General features: G+C 45.7%; 1 protein-coding gene across 1 annotated transcript in view; it reads right to left on the bottom strand.

Annotated features, from left to right (window-relative positions):
* Nucleotides 1-23,278, bottom strand: part of CEP57 (centrosomal protein 57) — a 37,429-nt gene extending 14,151 nt beyond the window's left edge. Inside the window, exons 1-6 of the mRNA XM_089775730.1 lie at nt 23,119-23,278; nt 12,659-12,815; nt 9,905-10,084; nt 8,405-8,526; nt 6,181-6,297; nt 314-391 (exon numbers count right to left, since the gene is read on the bottom strand). Of these exons, the coding sequence (XP_089631856.1) occupies nt 314-391; nt 6,181-6,297; nt 8,405-8,526; nt 9,905-10,084; nt 12,659-12,815; nt 23,119-23,148 (684 nt within the window). The 5' untranslated portion in view covers nt 23,149-23,278. The remainder of the gene's footprint in view (nt 1-313; nt 392-6,180; nt 6,298-8,404; nt 8,527-9,904; nt 10,085-12,658; nt 12,816-23,118) is intronic.
* Nucleotides 23,279-23,640: the final 362 nt, after the last annotated feature.

Genomic DNA, 23,640 nt, shown 5'->3' with positions numbered 1-23,640 from the left:
TATAAAAACATAGACACGCTCTTCTTGGAGAAATCCCAACATTTCACTCTTCCCCAATTCCCAGCCCTTCCAGAGAAAGTTTCCCACTATTTTATGCTAAAAAAAGGGGGGGGGGAGAAAGTGGTACATCTGATTCTACCATTAGCCTGAATCCAATGAGCTCTTTATTATATTACACATAATATAATGGCAGATGAGAACTGAGAACATGACTTCAGCTATTTAAATCCTTGAATTTAGCTGAACGGTTAATGAGAGGGCAAGCTATTTGCAGCATACAATAAAGTAGCAGAAAAGACTACTTGCTGGTTACCTCAGCTGCTTTCTCCTGCACAAGCTTCCTTGCATGTTCCTCCTCTTGGAGCTTCTGTTCCAGTTCTTTCATTTTTTTCTAATTGAAGTTTAATGAGAAAAATGTTACTGTTGGTTCCTTACCCAAACCACTGAAATCTTCAATAGGAACTTGAGCAAAATTAAAACTAATAGATAAATGAACTGTTTTAGATAGAGTGAAGACTCTCTTTAGATTCAGAATTGATGAGTCTCATTTTACTCTACAAGTACTGTGAAGCGGACCTGACTCTTTAAAATTGAACACACTGGATTTTCTTGTGTATTTCATTAAGACACTAATTACAATGTCTGAAAGTGTCCGACAGGAAAAAATGAGGTGACTGCCCTTCTTTAAAAATATATAGCTCAAATATTTTTCAGTCTTATTTGTTTTTACATTAAAATGTAGGTTTTGTCCAGTGTCTCAGGTGAAAGACAACTAAGGAACTAGCAAATTTTTACAAACTTTTACATATACAAACTAGAATGTAGATCTGAAACATGTTTTGGGTTTTACTTTTAACATCTGGAACTCAAATACTTCAAGCATTTACAATAATAGAGTTCTTTGAACACCCTGAGGACAAATTAATGGCAAAGGTCAAAAATCACATAAGAGACATCTAAGGGGTCTTTTAGCAAAGTCAGAGATGACCAGACTTCACATTCCTGATATTTCTATGGGTAAAAAAAATTCTCTTAAAATTCTTCTGGGTATTCTTTATACGTCAAAAAGCAGAAAACAAAGCATATGTTTTCCTCTTTGCAGATCTCTCCTAGAATGAAAACTTGGCTTATTGTAATGAAGTCACAGCTTTGTGATGAGCATGGGAGGTGGTATATAAAACCATAGGGTGGACAGTAAAAAAGGCCCAATGACTCTAGAACATGACCTAATCTTTCAGACTAATTAAACATAACACCCTAATATGATCCAAAAGAAATCAGAACAGTAGCCAGAACAGAAAAGCAAAAACCAGTTAGAAATGAAACATCAAAGCCTCTACAATCATCCAAACCTTAATTTTGAGAACATACAGCCATCACAATGCATGGAAGCCAGGATAGATCTCTGCAGATATTTGAAGGATGTAAACATCTAGGAGTAGGGGGTGTAAAATCCCATTTAATTGGTTAAACATATTACCAACCCAAAAAGGAGTTGGGGGGCGGGGGAGTTGCAAGGTTATTCTATGGGGAGGAGGCGCTGCAGTACTGCTGCCTTTACTTCTGTGCTGCTGCTATACTGGTGGTTCTGTTTTCTGCTCTGAAGGCAAAACCATCTCTAGCAGCAGCATAGGAGTAAAGGTGACAGGATATGGTACTACCAGAGTTACTTCTGCAATGCTGCTGGTGGGATACTGCCTTCAGAGCTGGTTCCTTGACCTCCAAACATAGCTTTCTGGCCACCCAGCTCTGAAGGCAGCACAGAGCTCACCTAAAATCATCTTACAACCCTTCTCCCTGCAAATCCCTTTTGAATCAAGACCCCCGATTTGAAAAAAATCTTGGTTTCCCCTGCAAAATCAGTATAGTGCAAGCTGTGTTCCCTCTAACATTTTCTATCCTTGAGTGGGCTGAAATTTCTTATGTGCAACACCAACATTGAGGTAGCAGGTGGATGTGCACCAATACAAACAAACTTTTTATATACATATGCACACACACGTACGTATGTGTGTGGAGGAAAATATATTAAAGCAAGGGATAGTTAACAAGGAGCGATGCTTACAATATTTAATATGAACAAAAAGAACATTAACACTACCCTTGGAGTACATGTATCAACATCCTTTCTAACAACTCAAGCTAGTAAACACACTAAAATGCATATCATCCACACAGCGCTCAGCTTTAAAATGCTAAACAAATCTAGGAGTCAACTGGAAATAGTATTTGCAAGAAGAGCATGACAATATTTAGTGACAATGGAAAGGAGAATAAAAGGCATTCACTAAGGCTTATACAGTTTCTCTGGGGAAAAGTAGAACCCCAGAACAAGTTAACACATGGCTTCAGGGTTTATAGATAGATGCGTGTTTCAAGGAGCTTGCAAATAAGGTTTCATCCTACAAAATAACTAGCATGACACCTAGTACTTGCTATTTCTGACTCAGAGCCAGAATTCTGCCACATAGCAAAGATCTGGCCTTAATGCAATACAATATACAGTAAACTTCTGATAATCCGGCACCTTTAGGACCCAGGGGGTGCCGGATTATCCGATATGCCGGACTATCAGAAGGGGGGACTATGAGGGGTCTGGAGTGGGGTGGGAGGGGATGCCACCCCAGACCCCTCATAGCCCCCCCTTACGATAGTCAGGGTCTGCCCCAGGAGTCCCTGATTTAGCCGCTGCTGGTCAGTTTCAGCAGCAGCTGAATCGGGGATGCCTGCAATAGAGTAGCTGGGGTGCTGCCGGGTTGGTCCCGCAGCGCCGAGGGGCGGCGCTACGGCACCAACCCAGCAGCACTCCAGCTGCTCTTGGGGACGCCTGGGACAGAGCATCTGGGGTACTGCCCGGTTGGTCCCATAGCGCTGCCCCTCGGGGCTGCGGGACCAACCCGGCAACACCCCAGCTGCTCTGCCCCAGGGGTCCCCGATTCAGCCGCTGCTGAAACAGATCGGCAGCTGATTCCAGGAAGCCCGGGGCGGAGCAGCTCTGCCCAGGGCTTCCTGGAATCAGCCGCCGATCTGTTTCAGCAGTGGCTAAATCGGGAACCCCTGGGGCAGAGCAGCTGGGGTCCTGCCGGGTTGGTCCCGCAGCCCCAAGGGGCAGCGCTACCAGACCAACCCGGCAGCACCCCAGCTGCTCTGCTCCCGGCTTCCCCGATTCAGCTGCTAGTCAGTTTTAGCAGCAGCTGAATGGGGGAAGCCTGTCCGGCTGCCCTAGCACTTCCGGGTTCCTGATGGTGTCGGACCATCAGGAGTCCTGGAGCATTGGATGCCGGACTAATGGAGTTTTACTGTACCATGTATTAATCAGTAACACAGGATTTTAAAAAAATCATTAAGACCAGAGATTTAGATATTTGAAACACTCCAAAAAAAAACTTGTGTTAAAAGAATATTTTTCTTTCTTACCTTAGGCCATTAACACCTATGTAAAGTTTGTTTGAAATGTAATCATGCAAATGTCCTGGCACACATACCATGCAGCCTGCTTTCCCCCTCTCCCTTCCAACCAAGCCAGTCAAAGAAGACTGCAGCAAAGTGAATCAGGCAGACACCCCAAACAAACTGCCCCCTGACTCCACTGCACAGAAACCAGAACACATCCACCCCTTCTTTCCCCCACCTACTCCATGCAGTCAGCCCCTTACCGCCCCTCCCAGCTCAGGAGGCTTGAGGAGACTGCTAGGTCTCTGCCTTTCTCTCTCCTTGCACATGGGACTCTCCAAACTCCCCTCCTCTCTGACTTCCCCCCGCCAGCCAATTTAATTAATTACCACCACTACCCTTCCAAAGCCATTTATTTATTCTTATCTTGCTTACCTGCTCTGAGAGCTCCTCAGTTCAAGCATGCAGCTAGCTCTGTTTAGCTGGTGCTTAGAGATGCAACACCCCGCCCTGCCCTCACCAGTTAGATGAGCTCCCTGCCTGTGCAGGAGCTCTGAACTTCAGAGTAGGACTCACAAAATAGCTGCGCAGCTTACAGGGAACTTAGCGTGCAAGATAAAAGCACACAAAAGACCAGATTTCATGGTCAATGGTGTTTTTCATGGCTATGAATTTGGTAGGGCCCAATCTATAAAGCAATGTATGCCCATGACAAAATGTAGCTTAATGTTGAAATGACTATAAATAAAGAGTTTGCAGTCTTATAAACAAACTGAAATAAAACCTCTATTTTGAGAGTGTTGAAATGTTTCATTTTGATTGAAAATGTTGCAACACATTTTCAGAATTTTTCCTTTAAAAATTATCAACTTTGTGGTGATTTGATGCCTACAGGACACACATTCATAATTTCCTACAGGACACACATTCAGCTCTATTAGTAATCATTTGATAGAGGACCAAAACATGCTCAAGACTCATAACCATAGTTCCCACCAGCGTTCCCTGTAAAGTGCGTGTCTGCGTGGGCGCGCATCAAGAATTTCATTCCCACCCCCCCCAACAGAGCCACGCAGCTGCAGCCCCAGCTGCTCCTGGGGACAGGGCCACGTGGTGGGTGACTGTCCACCCCAGGAGCAGCTGGGCAGCCACCACGAGGCCAGCATGGTGGCTGCTGGAGCTGGAGCCTGGGCCACAGTACTAAAAATAGCACCATGGCCTGGCTCCAGTCCCAGCACACAGAGCAACCACCTGCCGCAAGGCCCAGCCCCTGGGAGCAGCTGGGGCTGGGACCTCAATACTAAAAATAGCACTGCGGGCCCAGCTCAAGTCCTGCATGATGTAGCTGCTCCTGGATTACAGTACTAAAAATAGCACCACAGCCCTGGCTCCAGCTCCAGCACACAGGGTAGCCACCCACTATGCTGCCCCACACAGCAGGTGCAAATGTCAGGATGGCAGAAGGCAAGAGAAGGGGCAGAGGGATAACTAAGGAGAAGGTAGGGGTGAGGAGAGAAAGGGGTTTGTGCTGAGGGAAGAGGAGGGGGCCAAGGCAGGAGAAGAAAGAGGAAGGCACAAAGGAGCAGGGTGGAAGAGAGACAAATGCCAGGGAGCCCAAGAGGAGACAATGAGGGGAAAGGGCAGGAGGAGCGGGGTGGGTGAGAAAAAAGGGAGGGGCAAGAGGAAGGAGTAGGAGGTGCCTGAAGAAGAGGGGTTGAAAGGAGAGGTGGTCATGAGGAAGGCAGGGGTTGGAGCAAGTCATGTGTGAGGATGCAAAGGGGTGTGAGGAGAACTGGGGCAGTGGGTGGTGAGGACTTGGGGAAGGGGGGCAGGTATTAGGAGGGCAGGGGCAGTGAGAGTAGCCAGGAGGGTGCCAGGGGACTGTGGAGATGAAGCAGAAGGGCAGACATAGGGAGGGGAGTGGATGGGAGGAACAGGCAGCAGGGGAGGGAGGCAGGGCAAGTGGCTAGAGGGAGGTAGGGTTGCCAGGTGTCCAGTTTTGAACCGGACAGTCCAGTATTTGAGCTTTCTGTTCAGGAAACAAATTGAGAAAATGTAAGTGGCCGGTATTTTCTAAATAAGATGTAATGTCAAATGTGTCCAGTATTTTTGTTGAAACCATCTGACAACCCTAGAGGGAGGTGTTAGGAGAGGGAATGGGGAGGGGTATTAGAGAAGGGGTGGGCACAGCGGGGAAGGGCAGGTGCAGGGGTCAGAGTATGGGGAGGTGGGGCAAGTCCCAAGAGGCCTGAGGAGAGTGAGAGGGGCAGGAGCCAGGACAGCAGGGGAGGATGAGGGGGGCAGCAGCAAGCACCAGGGGAGCAGATGGGCTGAGGGGAGGATGGGAGACATGGCAGCAGAGGGGAAAAGGGAGAGGTTTATAACTTGGGTGCCACGGTGGCACATGTCTGAACAAGGGCACATGACTTTAATATTGGTGCACAAGACAAAACTCTCCTCATGGATGGAAAATCTTAAGAGGGAACACTGCCTCCCACTAAGGAGTGTGCCTGTGCGGCTGCACACAAAAAATTCTTCACCCGCCCACCTTCTCTGGAGAGCTGCACAGCAGCACTTGCACATCAGGCGGCTGTTTCGGCCAGCTGAGATGGCAGGCGGGCGAGAGAGGAAAAAAACACTGGGTGGCACACATCCAAACCAGCGCACATGACTTCAGTATTGGTGCACAAGCCAAAATTCACTCTGCTCTTAGTAGGAAAAAATTTACAGGGAACACTGCTCATGACCAAGGCAAATTGGACGCAGTGTACAGGAGGAATGACAGACCTGTGCTAGAGATTGCATTGCAGTTAGTCTGGCATATTCTTGTTCCAGCAAATCCAGCTTTTCTAATTTAGACTGAACATGAGATTGATCTAGGAGTCTCTCTCTCTCTAATGTGACCTACAAAGAGAAAAGAAAAAAAGCAAAAGCCAGTTAGAAATGCACCACTGTCAAAGCCCCCACAATCATCCAACCCTTAAGTTTGAGAACATACAGCCATCACAGTGCAAGGAAGCCAGGATAGATCTCTGGAGATATTTGAAGGATATAAACATCTAGGAGTAAGGGGAGGAAAATCCCATGTAATTGGATAACCGGTTAAACAGAAGGGCTTGTGTCTACACTGGGCCACTTATTCCGGAAAATCAGCCGCTTTTCCGGAATAAGCTATGAGCGGTCTACACTGGCCCTTGAATTTCCGGAAAAGCAACGACGCTCTACTGTACAAAATCAGCCGCTATTCCGGAAAAGCTACGCTGCTCCCGCTCAAGCATAAGTCCTTATTCCGGAACACTGTTCCGGAAAAGGGCCAGTGTAGACAGCCCAGTAGTCTTTTCCGGAAAAAAGCCCCGATCGCGAAAATGACGATTGGGGCTCTTTTCCGGAAAAGCGCGTCTACATTGGCCACAGATGCTTTTCCGGAAAAAGGGCTTTTCCGGAAAAGCATCCTGCCAGTGTAGATGCTCTTTTTCAGGAAATACTTATAACGGAAAACTGTTCTGTTTTAAGCATTTCCGGAAATTCATGCCAGTGTAGACGTAGCCTATGTTTAGCTGGTTAACAGATTAAAAGGGAGGGCAGAATCACTCCAGCCTGGAGCAGCCCTTGTCTGTAGAGAACCCTAGCCTGCTGTGGACAGAGGCTCCAGCCCTGCCAAAGCAACCCCTATCTGCAGCAGGCCCCCAGCTCCCACTTGTTAACCATTCACATCCCTATCTAGGAGGGAGAATTAATTATGTACAGGTGCACATGGGGCATGGTATTCCGTTGGTTAGTCAGTTTCCCCTAGAGCAGAGTTTCTCAATCTGGGATACATGGGGGGGAGTGGGGGGGGTTTGCAGGCAGGACTAGGCATTACTCTAGAGGTATGGGAACTGTCATTGGAGAGAACAGACTCAAGATTTATTCATCTGAAGTGATTCCATCTACATTTTTTGTTAAGTCTCTAAGGGTAAGTCTTGACTACATCCCTCTTTCAACAGAGGGATGTAAATTAGGCACTTCAAAATTGCAAATGAAGCCGGGATTTGAATTTCCTGTGCTTCATTTGCATAATCGCGTCATGGTGCTCTTTTGAAAAAGTGCTATTTCAAAAGTAAAACCGCAGTCTAGACGCGTTTTTTTTCGAAAAGGGAAGGCTTTTTCGAAAGATCCTGGAAATCTCAAAAAATGAGGTTTACAAGATCTTTCGAAAAAGGCTTCTATTTTTAGATAGAACCGCGTCTAGACTGTGGTTTTACTTTTGAAATAGCGCTTTTCCAAAAGAGCACCATTATGCGATTATGCAAATGAAGCACGGGAAATTCAAATCCTGGCTACATTTGCCATTTTGAAGTGCCTAATTTACATCCCTCTGTTGAAAGAGGGATGTAGTCAAGACGTACCCTAAGGTTCTGCTAGACTATCCATTGTTTAAGTTTTTCCAGTTACAGACTAACATGGCTACCCCTCAAACACAAGATTTACTGGTTCATGAACACGCTATGAGAACACATCTACTTAGGGTGTGTCTAAACTACACCCCTCTGTCGGCAGAGGGATGTAAATTAGACACATTGAAAGTGCAAATGAAGCTGGGATTTAAATATCCCGCGCTTCATTTGCATAATGGCGGCAACCGCTTTTTTCCAAAACTCCTGGTACAGCGATCTTTCGAAATGGGGCATTTCTGTCTAAACTGCTGTTTTTTTCGAAAAGCCCCGTTTTGAAAAAAGCAGCAGCCGCCCTTATGCAAATTAAATGTGGGATATTTAAATCCCGATTTCATTTGTACTTTTGATGTGTCTAATTTACATCCCTCTGCTGACAGAGGGATGTAGTTTAGACACACTCCTACTGACTTCAGTAAGAGACATGTTCATAAGAGCAATTCTTTACTTAGGTTAAAGACCAGTTAAAGCAGCATATAGAATCACATTTCAAGATGCCAGAATTACTCAAGATCATGTCTTAATTCATTAGCTTCCTTAGTACAACCAGCAGGTGAAGGTGGACAGGAGAACTTTACCTGTTTTTCCAAGACACTTGTCTTTTCATTTTCTGCATGCTTTATCATATTCTTCATATAGTCCAGCTGCTTCTCTAGAAGTCTGCAACGAGATTCAGCAGCTGCCAGCTGAGAAGCCAGTTCTAAGATATCAGAGGAAGTAGAAATGTAAACTCAGTCATATGTGATACTAGAGGGAGCAAATACGTGCTATTCCAACACAAAGAAGCAGTCACTGCTCCTAAGAGTTCGCAATTTAAAAATCCTTCCACAACTCCAATTACCTAGTAGAGCAGAGCCCTGCAACTGGACTGGGATCCTTGGTGTCCCACAAAACCTGTTGCCTTAATAGTAGGAAAAGATAAAATGTGTTTTGTTGTGGGTGAGATTTATGGGGGACAGGGCAAGAGACTTTGGTTATCTGTGAGAAAAATACTTAAAAAAATCTTTTAATGCTTCTAAAGAAGGGATAGAAAGATCGGATGTCTATGAACAGTATTTTTACAGGATTTAAACAAGAATTGTTTTTATGGTAAAACTTTTTATTAAAATATATAACAGACCCTTTTTGTCACCAGAGAGAAATCTGTTTCTTCCAAGATCTAAGGTTTCTGCAGTTGGGAGCAGGATAAAAATATAAGAAACATTACAAGAGCAGGTGGGAGTGAGAGTAGGTACTGCAGAGTGATATTGGAGCTAAATTAAAAAAAAAAAAAGTCCCACACACAGCAGATTTTATTAGAGTAAAATCTGTAGGAAGCTTTTTTATGAACTAAGACATCACTCCCTCTTCCATAGCTGGACAGAAGAAGTAAGCTCTGATTTTTAATTTTTTTAACACCTTTCTTCAAGACAGTCCTCTAGTTTAGTATCACAATCAACAGGTCTTTTCCTATTTTGAGGAAGTGAGTCTGGCCAATTCACCTGAAAAATCCTGCTGCTAATTGCTGGAATGACTGTAAATTCCTGCATTCACAATGTATAGTCTCTTCAATTAGGCAAGTAATCAGAAGCCTGAAAATTCTACTCAATAACAAATAATAAAAATGATAGGAACTATTTTGTACTGATCATAGACCAGTAGCTTTATTTGAGTACAACTGGAATTATTCCATTTGTTTTTCTGGGAGTGAATTAATCTCTTCATCCCCTATCACGCTAGTGAATATACTCTACTGCTCACTTTGATTCTGCTGAACATAGTACAAGGCTGCACTTATAACAAGATCAAAAAGTTCTGGAGCATTTCTGATTCTGCACTGTAGCTTCCACCACTGGCAGCCTTTGTACAGCTCTAATAGTGTAGAAAAACATTTAACTTTTCCCCGTGTAGACCAACTCAAAGAGGAAATCACTCTAGAATAACATAGGGTGTAAATTTAAAGCACAAAAGATATTCTGGAGTAATTCCCCATATGGACACACACTTACCCTGGAATCACAGGGTCAACACAGGAAGCTAACTTGGATGGAGTTTGTATTGTAATCACACTATGAACTCAAGTTTTCATGTGCACAAACCTTGATTTTGCTTGGACACCTCTGTCTTAGAGTGCTCCCTCTGTTTTATTTGCTCATTTAGCACTTTCTTATAGTCAGATGTTTCTTTACTCAGATGCTTCACATTCTCCTCAGCCTGAATTCGTTCCAGCTCTAGCTGCCGAATTTTCTCCTGAAGATTCTTCAGAGCAGAAAATATTGCTGTGATTGAACAAAACACGATTAGATATCCTTATTGCATGCCCCTGAGAGATGGTGCTTCTGGTTGGCACAAGTTTTAAATGGTTTCTTTTTAAATGTGTTAATATATTAGCAAATTCCATCCTCTTATCACCTTCCCACACTCCCTCCACGTGCCAAAGACCAACAACACCCTTGACCTGCAAGTCTGGTCAACACAGGGGAAATTCTCCCAAAGTCCAAACTGATTTTAAAGTCATCTCAGTTCAAAACTCACTGAGATATTGGGTAAACCACACTGTACTGGCCTGACCAGAGAAGTTTCAGTTGATGAGTTTTAAAAACCAATTAGAGATTTGGGGGCAGTTTCTACAATGCAGCCCAGCCCATTGGTCCACAAACTTTGTTTTGGCTCTGGACAAGATCAGAAGAGTCACTGACTTTCTTTATAAACTCTTTAGATTTGTGCAGGCTGTACACAAGTTATAACCTACCTCCTCTTAAGCAGGGTTGGGCAATAATTTTTTGCCAAGCCCTGGGCTGCACGGGAAGGGGAGGGGCCAGGATGCTTCAGGCTTCCCCACCCACAGACCCTGATTGGCCTTGGTGGCAGGGGAGCGTGCGAAGCCTCCTACTGCCCTGCCAGGAGAGCACAATGCTTCAAAGCTTTCCCCTATCCCCAGGCCCTAATTGGCTTGGGGGTGGGGAAGCAGCAGGGCCTTCCTGGGCGGAATCAACCTGCTTGGTGGGCTGGATCCAGCCCACGGAGGCCCTTTTGCCCACCACTGTTTTAAAGCATACTGGATGAATAGAGCTACTGTTCAGTTACAGAGATAAGAGCCTTTACATTAATATAATCAACTAATTTGCTGACTGCATTTCTCATTCTATCAGACAGAAGCTGGCACAGAAGTGATTAGTAAAGTGTAAAACTGATACCCCACTGTAAGCGGAATAGGATATATAAGAAGTTACCTGCCAGCATTTCAGTGTAGCTACACTGTGAATTAGTTTATACTGTGAATTCTCACTGAAACCAGGAAGGCTAACATCAGTCAGAAGAGCTGCAAAAAGGCTCTTTTCTACAGTGTTGCTCTATTTTCCTCCTAAGCTGCCCTTCTGAGTGCCACTTCTGTATCTCTCTCCCACTGCTGGTTTTGCAGCTTTTTCTTATTTTGTCCCTTTGATTTGGAACTTCCTTCCCACTTCACTTGCACTTTTCTCTTTATTCAAACCCCTCCTTTCATAAGCAATTATCTCATAGAATCTTTAGAAGTCAACTACCACAAAAGGGAAATTGGATCATCTTGAGATGAACACATATACTGGTCTATTAAAGGCCCTAATTCTGCAAAGGGATCCACACCTTTTCTCCCATGTGAGGTCCCATTAAAGCAGCACACATCTATACAGAGACACATCTACAGATTATTACTGTGACACCTCCGTACTAAAACCCGCACCGAAGAGAAACAAAGCATGTGCATGTATTAAAAAGATTAATGCATGCAAGGGTGGATATGGACGTCTTGGTATAAGATGACAAAAAGGAAAGAACCATTACTGCAGTATACTGGGCAAATTCTGAAGTAAAGAAACACTGAATTGTAGAATCGTGGAGGGGCAAAAAATACTGTTAGCCTTAAGGGAGTTAGCTCATAATAAATACAATTAAATACATGATAAGTACATGGGTGCAAATTTTTATGTTACAGCTATAGAAACCATAGCATTTAAACTATGGACACAGTCAGTGGCATGTAGCTTAATAGTCAGATGAACTTCCAGATAGGCAGACAGGGTTATAGACAGCATGGGTCTATTCTCAAGAGAGGATTTTTGTTTTGTTTTAATTACTGTACAGATCACACAACCTGGTTTTTGAATTAAGTAAACTTTCTCACATCTCTGCTACCAAATTACCAGAGTATTTTCCACATCAGTGTTTTGGAGTTAACGAATCTTCAGTATTGGGCCATGAAAACCAGAAGAGATTACTATAAGATGCACATCCAGGCTCAAGTTTACCACTACACAACATATGACAAACAGTAAGAAATACACCATCGATAATTAGCAGGCAAACTCTTCCTGCACTATCAAAACTCCTATGTTTCAGTTACAGTGCTTCTTTAATTATGTATCAACCGCACTATCAGAACCAAGAGCAGTTTATGTGCCAGAGTGCACATTACATTTAAGAGGTACTCTGTTTGGATTTTACTCTACCGGCCATTAAGGACTTGCCTTCCTCAAATCAGACTGCACTACATGAATTACAACAGCTGCTCAAACCATGTTATGCTACTTCATAACTTAAGGTTATTACCCAGCTACCCATCCATCCAAGGAATCACACACTTCATTCTCAATGCAGTTTGACTGGCTCAAGATCAGATTTTTAGGCACAGGAGGTAGAATGTGCTTGGCAGTGGGACTCCAACTATGGAATGAATATTGATCAGGGCTGTACTAAATAGCATTTAGATCCAAATACCTTGTAAGAAGTATAGAGTTTCTGTATCTAAATCCCATGGTAAAAGATGCCATAAACATATCTAAGATAGCCATGCTTTATCTGGACTGAAATATTACCTCTGCTGTTACTTTCTGGATATGGAATTACTGGTTTCTCAGGAGAGCGCTGCAAATCAGAATTAATGAAGGGCTTGTACTTCGGATAATCTACAAATGATGCTGCAGATAGCCCATCTGTGACTGATGCTGATTTACAGCTTCCTCGTAGAGCACCCTGAAACATGAAACAAAGTTATTACTTGAAACCCCCATTTTCCAGTCACTAATTGCAGTAGGCAGGGAGAATCAGATGTACATGATATTTATTATGCTATGAGGCTCTGCCACAAATGTATGGGGAGAAGCTAATGGATGCCCTCTGAAGAGCTTTAGAAAGGAGCTGGCAAATTACTCCAGCTATAGTACACATTTCCTCCCCAGCTCCTCCTCATTATTGATGGAGTTCTCAGATGCATGTTGATTTTCAGAAGCACAGCAAGAGATTAATAATGTAATCTACACTGCAAAGGCCAGATTTCCTGCCCCACAATCTGGGACCATGAGCTTCATTTTCACCTGAACTTGTGTCAAAAACAGTATCTGAGGTAAATAAGAAAAAAAAATGTTATTTTGTTCTATCCCCTTGTGTCCAATATCCAGGCTTTGAATAATTTTCAGATATATTATACTCTTTCCTGTTTGCTATAAAGAAGAGAATCCTCCAGGAACTGTGCAGGTAATCTAGTAATCCTTAGGGAAGGCACACTATAAATAGAGTACAATGGCCTGTGCTAGGTTCATGATTTATGCTGTTTTGGGTAAATGACTTAAAAATGTAGTGTTTTATATTTCTTTTAAAATGAGCCAAAAAAAGCCCTGTTTATAACTGCTGTACCCTATACTAAACATTACCACCGCAGAATTTAAAATTAACACAAGGGTGACTCACCTGGATATCAGATAAATTTAGTGCTTTTGCTCCTATAATTTTCCACTTAATGTTTATCCTACAAACAATGTGGCAAATGAAAAAGCCTTCCAGTTCTGGTACTTCAGTACAGGCAGTCCCCGGGTTACGTACAATATAGGGACTGTAGGTTTGTTCTTAAGTTGAATTTGTATGTAAGTCGGAACTGGTACATATTGTAGGGGAAACTCTAGCCAAACATTTCTCCAGAGCTCAGTTGTATTCTCCCACACCTCACTTCCCTCAGTCCTTTATTCTCAAGCTGAGGTGCCTGCTGAGAAAAGCCGCTCCACGTCTCCCTGGTCTGCTGGGGGGGGGGGGGGGAGGACACGACACGCTAGCTTCGCGTCTCCCTAGTCTGCTGGGGGGGCGCAGTTAGTGCGGGGTTGCCTCACCCCGTTTGTAAGTAGGGATCCGATGTAAGTCGGATCCATGTAACCCGGGGACTGCCTGTATTGCAAATACCAATGCCTTGTTGGTTTTCTGATGTTTGTTCAGGGCAGTGTTTCCCAAATGGTGTTCCACAGAACCCCAGGGTTCCGCGAAGTGAAAATAAGGGTTCCGCAAGAAAATTCCATTACAATAACATTTTATGATTTTAAAATAATAATTAATATTTAAACATTTATTAATGTTATTGAAAACATTTTTCATTTGTATTGATCTCATGACCTTGTTTAGCATTTGTTTATTATTATCCTTACTTATTTGTGGTCTACTTTTTCAGCACCATATACAAGACTGTTATTAGGGGTTCCGCAAAATTCTTTCGAGTTTAAAAGGGTTCCGTGGCCAAATAAAATTGGGAAACACTGATTCAGGGAAAAGGAAGATAGAAGGGAACAGAAAATATTAAATATAGAGAAAGCTGATGTGCTCCTATGTCACAGCATCAGAAATGAGCCACTGGTGAAAATTCCCTTCAAAGTGCTGTAGAAGAGGAGAAAAAGAATTAAGGAAGGCCACATGTGAACAAACAGAGAATACTCCAGTCCTATACAGAATACCATCCCACCTTAAAAGCAAAGTGCTTCAACATGGATAATAAGAGACCAGACTCCAGCTGAATATTTGAAATCAAGTATTTTTTTTAATTGCAGAGTGTTACTATTTAAATCCAATATATTTAAATAATCCTTAAGGCTTGATAGCTACCTTTCATTGAGGTGAGCAGATGGAGGAGTTCAAGTTTATGGATAGCTGGATAATCCTAAGGACACTTTAAAAAAAAATTCCCCCATTGCGAAAATAGGTTTAGCTCTACTAGCATGACCAATATTGGGAACCCTAGTGTCAACTGCAACCACTGCTCTAAGCACGGTTTACATGGAGTACAATTTTCAGAGTCGACATCAATTGGAGGCAAGGAAAATCTTAGTAAATGTTTAGCTATTTCATGCACAGCAGTGGTCTGGATACTTATTCTGCAAAGACTTAGACACGGTCTACATTGGAAAGAGTTCAATGGTCTAACTCAGTGGTTCTCAAACTACAGTCCATGGACCACTAGCCTCCCAGTCCTCCCTTGCCCCACGCAGTGGGAAATCCACACTGGTGCTCCAGCCTTCCCCTTCCTCCCTCCCCCACACGGTTGGAGCGCCAGTGTGGATTTCCCACTGCGGGAGGCAAGGGAAGACCGAGCTCAAGCCATGGACCAACTCCAGAGGGGGAGGGGAGAGAAAGCTCTGAGCTGCACTGTGTGATCTGGCTCGCTGGGAAGAAACACTTTCACTCCCCCTCTCACCTCCCCAGCTGGGGGAACAGCAGCGCATGGGCACACTACTTGGAGTATTTCCCCATTGCTCCCATTGGCCAGAATCTGGCTAATGGGAGCAGCAGGAGGCTGTGCTTGGAACCAGCATGGGGCACGAAGGTAAATAAGTGCATCCCCTTGATGCCCAGCCCCCTGTACCCCAGCCTCCTCATGCGCACATACATCCCGCTGAGACCCTGCATCCCCAGCCTGCCTGCCCTCTCCACTCGGCCACATCCCCGATCCCCAACCCACTCTTTCACCTTCCACTGATCCTGCCCACTCCTCACTGGCCAGACACCCCATCTCCAGTCTGCTTCTCCCCTTCCCTTCTGACAAGACACCCTACCCCAGGCTGTTCCTGCATCCTCCCTCCTGGCCACACACTGCACCTTCCCTTCCTCTTGTCCCCTTCCCCTGCCCTTACACCCTATTCCCAGCCTGCTCTTGCACCATACCTCCCATCCAGACCTTGCCCTTTTACCCTCCTGCCCAAATCTTGCACCTCCCATCCCTCTCACTGGCAGCCTGATCACACACACTGCATCCCTCATTTTTGTCCCAAACCCAGAGACTAAGGAGAGGTCTATAAAATCCACTAACCCTGAAACCTCAGAAGAGTTAATCTGGCCTATTGGAAGCCCTGAACCTCAGTCCTCCCTGTCCCTCTCCCTTCCCCTGTGGGTCTGGAGTGCCAGAGAAGTGTCTCAGTTGATGGCCATGTCAATGAGGGTTGGAGGTTTTTGGAAGTTTCAGAAACTAACATGAGAAAGTTAAAGCGCTTAACCGTTTAACAATTTAAATTAATATTTCCTTTCTTAGTGGTTAAATTAAACTGTTCTCCCCAGCTGCACCACTAGCAAAATGGTTTGGGCATAATTATGTAATTAACAGAGAGTTTGTTAGCAACTGCGCTTCCCATCTCATCAGCCTGACTCTTGGCTGATGGCCTTGCTGCCTCCAGCCCCAGCTGGTGCTACACTCCCTGCCATCAGCCCTGGCCAGGACTGTGTTCCACACTGCACCAGCCCCTTTGGGGCTGGGTTCTCCACTGCCATCCCAACCTGTGCTGAGTTTCTGAAACAGGCCAGCCAGGGCTCTTTGGTCCAGCAATATCCAGGGTCCTGCTGGACCATGGATGTTGCCAGAGAATCCTGGATTTTAGAGGTTCAGCCTGTAGTGGCTTTATAGGTTGTTAAAACTGGCTGTGGGCCAGGCAAACGTAATCAAATAACGAAACATGCCTTTTACCCAACATTAACAACAGCAACAAGACTTAGCAGACCAAAGGCAAAAGTTTTTATTTGCCGCTGGGAAAGTATTCAGCAATCTAGCCAAAACAAGAGGATAATTCTAAAATACCAGAGTCCCTTTCACTATACTTTCCCTAGCACCATTTGGGATTCAAACTTTCATCATTTTACTCCCCCAAATGAAGAGAAGAGGCTGGAAGCATACTGGCAGCCAGCATATAAATAACATGTTTCCAAGATTCTGAAAAACATGTTTGCATAATAAAAGCTTAGACACACATAATCAACTGTGGTTTTCTTTATTTGCTTAAGTGACACCTCACCACATGCATAATTTTTCTTTTCAGATAGTCTATTTAAACACTTAGAGACTAAATGCCATAAAGCAAAATAAATATTTGGCCCTTAACTTATTTGCATTTCCCTTGAGAACAACCTGGCTACGAGTCATGTTCATTCAGTTAATCTCTGTTTGAATATTGCAGTGGAAAGTTAATACACAATGGAAAGTTAATACAGCCATCCACTTTGGATCAATGTTGACAACCCCCTGCTTGAAGTATTCACCACTGTATAGTTTTAACATTTCTTGCCACAGTCCAAATAATATCATGCTGTCAAATACATTTTACTTATGAATGTGGCCAAGGAAGAGTTTCATAGGCTACTCCACAAACAGAGACAGGACTGAACTATTCCAGATGTTCTGTCACTTACTGAAAGCTTTACAGAGACTTGGATACTTGAATTGTAATAAATGGTTCAAGAAAAGCTTATATAGCAGCACTAAGACAGCACTCCTTTTCCCTCTGTCCACGGGGAGCCCAGGAGTCTCGCAGGCAAGGACCACTCCAGCCCAGCCGTGGGAGGCAGGAAAGGGGCCTTCCAGCCCAGTGACGGTCTGTGCCCCCTTTAGTCAGTTAACCAGTTAAATATACTTTTATATCCCTATTTTGAATTTAGATCCAGACACGAATGAAGAAAGCTGATGGAGTCTGAAGTTGCAGATGACAGCAGCCTGGATATCAAGATAGACAAAATTATGCTGCCTTGGATAGACCATTGCCTCATCAAGCCAATGGCATTAGAAAAGACCAATCATCCTGATTTGACCACAAAGGCTCATTAACACCAACCAATTTCAAAGCCTGCTAAATGACAGCAAACTTGTCATAGGATCAAGAGTCAAGGACTTAGGGAATAATCACCATTCTGCACTGGCCTCTGCTGCTTTACAAATAGACATGCTGATTTACAAATGGACCCCTTTCTTCTCCATCATCCACACCGACATCCTTAGTTTTTTGACATCTTGTGTCAAACAAAGAGAGAAGGGCAGCAACTCAAGCACAGATGCAGAAAACAAAGGTTGGTTCAAACAGGAAGAAACATGATAAATCATCAAAAGTCTACGCTGAGCCTGTATTACAGGACTCCGCCTTTCTATTGGTCTCCACTCAGGCTGCCAAATCCCTCCCCTAAGAGCTTTCCATATCAGTAAATCACTTCGGCTGCGTGTAGACTGCCATGATTTTGCGTAAAAGCGCCGCTTTTGCGCAAAATCTTGCCGCCTGTCTACGCTGGCCGTGAGTATTTGTGCAAGAACAGTGACTTTGTAATGTACAAAATCAGTGGTTCTTGCATAAATACTCTGACGTATTCTTGCGCAAGAGGGCCAATGTAGACAGCAACGTTAATTTCTTGCACAAGAAAGCCCGATGGCTAAAATGGCAATCGGAGCATTCTTGCGCAAGAGAGCGTCTACACTGGCATGGTCTACACTGGCATCTTTTGCGCAAAGATACATGCCAATATAGACGCTCTTTTGCGCAAATACGTTAAAAGTATTTGCACAAAATCATGCCAATCTAGACGCAGCCTTCATGAAACTTGAATGTTTACAACCAGCCCTGGAGCAGAGCACCAAACACACTGTACTACTGTCCTACTTTGGTGAAAAGATGGTGCATATTTGAGAAGCTCTTTCAAGCAGCATGGATCCAGTGCGCCTGTACCCACCAACCAACAGCCCATCTACATTTCCCACAGTTCAGTACATTCACTCATCAATAAGTTCTTGACATTAAAAAAAAAGAGGTCCAACGCAAGACCTGTCAATCCAACTCCCATCCCCCCCACCACATTTCAGTCTTAGCCATCTGTGCCTGAAACCTGAGCAAGTTCATAGAGAAACCAGCCAAAGGCCAACTAGCAGCTCATGTAACTGAAGTCAACACTCTACACCCAGTATAATCAGGATAAAGAAGCAAAACTGCCTTAGTGTAGCACTGAAGGATTATTTCTTCCTGTCAACAGGCAGAAGACAAATATCCCTTCTCATCCTCCTAGATTACTTTGCAGCATTTGGTACCAACCATGAGATACTGTTATTTCACCTGAGAGAAGTGGCAGGAGTCCTGGGTAATGTGCTAAAAAAAAGAAAAAGATGAGTCCTTCCTAGGGAGACCTAGTGAAACAATAATGGAAGCCTGCACCTCTATTCCTAGACTAAGGATGTTAAATTGCCTTTAATCAGCTAATTGAATAGTCGATGATTTTAAATTAGTTGATAAGGGGGGAAACTGCAGAGCCACAGCCGTGTTAGTTCCCGGGCCAGGAGCTAACCCCGCTGCAGCTCTGCTTTTTAAATGTAGTAAGTCTCGCCCGGCTCTTACTACATTTAAGAGGCAGATGCGCAGCACGGTACCTGGCAGCTCTTACTACATTTAAAAGGTAGAGGCGCAGCGTCTGGGACCAGGCACAAGCTGGGACTCAGCCTGGCCCCCCACTGCACCTCTGCCTCCTCTTCTTTGCCCTTACCCCGCAGAGATAGTGCTGGGGAACCAGTTTTTAAGTCTGGTTCCTTGCAGACAGAGGGACCAGACGGTGGGGGGAAAACGGGGGGGGGGGGAGGGAGAAGCAACTAGTCTAGTAGTGACTCAACTACCTGATAAGCCTAGGCTTAATTTGTAGTGGACTACTTAACTAGTCACTTGCATCTCTACCCTAGACTCCTGGGGCAGAGCAGCTGGGGTGCTGCTGGGTTGGTCCAGTAGCGCCAAGGAGCAGTGCTGTCGAACCAACCGGCCGCGCCCCACCTGCTCTACCACAGGCCCCGGGCTTTGCTCCACTTCTCCCTGGTCTGCTGGGGGGGGGGCACTAGCTGCGTCCCCCCCCCCAGCAGACCAGGGAGACGCTGAGCAAAGCGACAGAGGACCCGGGGACGGACCTGCGGTGCTTCCAGCTGATCCAGCTCAGCTGATCCAGATCAGCGCCGCAGGTCCAGCCCGGGTCCTCCGCCGCTTTGCTCTCCATCTCCCTGGTCTGCTGGCTCCCCCAGCAGACCAGGGAGACGGGGAGCAGCTTTTCTCGCCCCGGAGGAGGCGGGCGGAGGGACCAGGCATCCCGCCGCTCCAGTCCTCCGGGGCGAGAAAATCCCCGTTCGTAACTGCGGATCCGACATAAGTCAGATCCGCGTAACTCGGGGACTGCCTGTACTGTGAAACGTTGTGCAATGTTAGACACTGGGTCTCACTGCTGCAGGGAAGCCATGTGATCAGTGGGGATGCTAAGGTAGGCTATCTGCCTGTCCAGACACGACAGATGGTGCTGGGCCTCAGAAGCAGCTGTTGCCTTGTGAGTGCAGCATCAGCAAAGAGTCATAGGCTGTGTCTACATTGGCACCCCTTTCCGGAAAAGGGATGCTAATGAGACCAGTCGGAATTGCAAATTCCACGGGGGATTTAAATATCTCCCGCGGCATTTGCATTTACATGGCTGCCGCTTTTTTCTGGCTCGGGGTTTTGCCGGAGAAAAGCGCCAGTCTAGACGCGATTTTCCGGAAAATAACCCCTTTTCTGGAAGATCCCTTATTCCTACTTTCAAGTAGGATCTTCCGGAAAAGGGGTTATTTTCCGGAAAATCGTGTCTAGACTGTAGCTTTTCTCGGGCAAAACCCCGAGCCAATGTAGACACAGCCAAAGAGAACACAGACTGTGGACTGAAGTGACCAGTTGTGGATGTGAGCCTTCAGTCAGAAGACTACTGTGGCTGCAAACTACATTAAATACTTCTCTCTGCCCATCAGTATGACATCTGCTTTGCTCAGATTCAGCTTCAGCTAGCTGTTCTTCATCCACAAGCTGATCTCATCCAAGTATTCCTGAGCCATAGTAGTGGTAGCAGTGTGGTGGTGTATGAAGGATAGGTACAGCAGTGTGTCATCTGCATATTGCATTCACTTGAGTTCATGTAAACTAACCAGGTCACCTAGAGCAGTAATTTTCAAACTTTTTTTCTTATGACCCAATTGAAAAAAAAAAAAACAGTTGATGCCCGCATCCCAACATAATTTGACTAGTGTAGGCTCCAGGATGGGACTGAGAATGAGCATTTTGGGATGCAGTAGGGGGCTCTGTCCTGGGAGGGGGGTCAGGGCAACAGGGGCTTACATTTAAAGTGCAGAGCTGTAGCAAGAGCACACACCCCGCATCGACTAATAGATAGAAATTCCATCAACTACTCAATTAGTCAATTAACCTATAGTTAACATCCCTAATATGATGTATTATCAGAAGATATGCCACAGAAACGCACTGCTTGACTGAAGGCATTTAGAGTTCAAAATTTCCCTTGCTCTCGCAAACATGTTTTTTAGGGGTTCGATATCTTTAGTAATTTATTCTGCTTGAATTAGGTTTTGGCTTCAACTTTTAGCAACATAAACACCTCTTCTTCTCAAACTGTGTTGGTCTCCACTAAGAACGTAAACATTAAGTTTAACCAGTTAACTGATTAAACAGGGTGGGCAGTTCCCACACCAGAGCTGGCAGCCCTGCAAAAAAGCAACAGCTGCTTCCAGGAACTGCTACTGCTTCTGGCCCCAGCTCCCAGAGCACATGTGCTGGTAGCTGGCTATTAACATCCCTAGTCTCCACTATTTCTCTGGTGGCCTCATATAGCTGACTCTGCTGTGCAATTCAGAGACTCCCACTAAAAAGAGGTTTTACACTTACAGATTTGTATATTTTTCTACATTACTTAAGTTTTCTTATTAGAATTTGAAGCCCTTTGTAAATAAGCACGTGCCATTAGCTTATTAGTTTCCACTCAACATCACCATGATGTTACCAACCGGAATTCTTTAGCCAGCTCCAAATTGCTGAGGGATGATATGAAACAGCCAGAGACCTAGAGGGCTACATCTAGACTGGCATGGTTTTCCGCAAATGCTTTTAACAGAAAAATTTTCCATTAAAAGCATTTGCGGAAAAGAGTGTCTAGATTGGCATGGACGCTTTTCCGCAAAAGCACTTTTCACGGAAAAGCGTCCGTGCCAATCTAGACGCGCTTTTGCGCAAAACAAATCTGAGCTGTCTACACTGGCCCTTTTGCGCAAAAGCTTTTGTGCAAAAGGACTTTTGCCTGAACGGGAGCAGCATAGTATTTCCGCAAGAATAACTGATTTCTTCCATGAGATCGTCAGTGTTCTTGCGGAAATTCAAGCGGCCAGTGTAGACAGCGGGCAAGTTTTTCCACAAAAGCAGCTGCTTTTGTGGAAAAACTTGCCAGTCTAGACACAGCCGAGATGTATAAAAGCTGTGAATATTATTTATTTGCATGCCACTAATGCCCAGGAGTCTCAAAGCATACTGGTCTCAAAGGCACTTTCTGCCACCTCCAAACAACCCAGTTCTGTGCTCAGGCAGGGAGGGGGCAATTTCCACCAATATCTCGGAGGGAGGGGGCGATTTTGGGGGAGGAGGGGTCTTTCCTCCTGAGATCTGTACATGGAGGGGATGGTAATGATTCCCACCAGGAACTGCGCTGAAGGAGGAGATTGATTCTGTTCAGTAACAGAGCAGGGAGGAATGACTACGCTTGGGTCTGCAACCCAGGAAGTGGAGGATTACAACAGAATCCGTGTTGGGGGGTGTGTGTGATGGGGGGCAGCTTTGCTTAGGAGGGGAGCTTTCCTCCACAATAGAGGGTGTGTGTGTGTGTGAGAGAGAGAGAGAGAGAGAGATCCCGAAGGGGAGACGCTCCCACCAGGATCCATGCTGAGGGGGGATCTTTGCGCGGGGGAGGGGGCGCCTGGGGTGTGTGTGTGTGTGTGTCTGTGTGTGTGTGTCCCCGAAGGGGAGACGCTCCCACCAGGATCCATGCTGAGGGGGGATCTTTGCGCGGGGGAGGGGGCGCCTGGGGTGTGTGTGTGTGTGTGTCTGTGTGTGTGTGTCCCCGAAGGGGAGACGCTCCCACCAGGATCCATGCTGAGGGGGGATCTTTGCGCGGGGAGGGGGCGCTTCTTTCCGAGCCAGGTCCATGTTGCGGGGCGAGGGGTTTCTCGCAGGATGCCTGGAGCAGCAGGCGCCAAGGGGGGATTCCCGCAGGATCCCTGCAGGGGGAGGGTGGGCGGAGATCGGGGGGCTCTTTCCCAGCCAAGTCCACCCCGGGAGAAATCCTGCGCTCCGGGCGCCAGGAGCTCGGCCCCCACCCCGCTCCGAGAGCCTCCCCCCGGCCACAGGGGAGGAGAGAGAAGCGTCCCCACCCCCTCACCACAGCTCACCAGGTACTGGGGGTCACCAGCTGCCGCCATGTCCCTAAGGGGCGGCTAGAAACGGTGCGGGCCCCTTTAAGGCCGCGACGCCCATGCAGCCGCCACCCCCACTCCAGTCGAGAGACGCCTCTGCGCCAACAAGGTGCTGCTTGACTGGCATGGCAACTGACCAATGACGAGGAAAGAGTGGGGCAACCCAGGAAAGGTCCCACCCCTTATGGGATACGGTGTCTGCGCGTCACAAGCCGACATTTGACTGACATGTCGACCGTCCAATGAGATTATAAAGAAAACAGTTTGCCCAATAACAGGCGAAGAGCTGGAGGAAGGGGCGTAGCCTCGTTCTCAATCGCTTGCTATGACCAACCGCATCGAGGACGAGTAGTGATGTCAAGGTTTGTTGTTGAAACTAGATATCTCCTGCCCAGGCGCAGATCGCGGGCGGCGGAAGAGGATGGTCTTTGTCAGATGCGCTCCTTTCCTTTTAGCCAATGAGAAAGCAGAACAGACTTAGAACGGGCCAATCGGAGC

Source organism: Pelodiscus sinensis, chromosome 1, assembly GCF_052426305.1.
Source record: "Pelodiscus sinensis isolate ZL-2025 chromosome 1, ASM5242630v1, whole genome shotgun sequence".
NCBI classification, from domain to species: domain Eukaryota; kingdom Metazoa; phylum Chordata; order Testudines; family Trionychidae; genus Pelodiscus; species Pelodiscus sinensis.
Note: the sequence above shows the minus strand (reverse complement) of the source record. Positions and strands in the feature narration are given on the sequence as shown.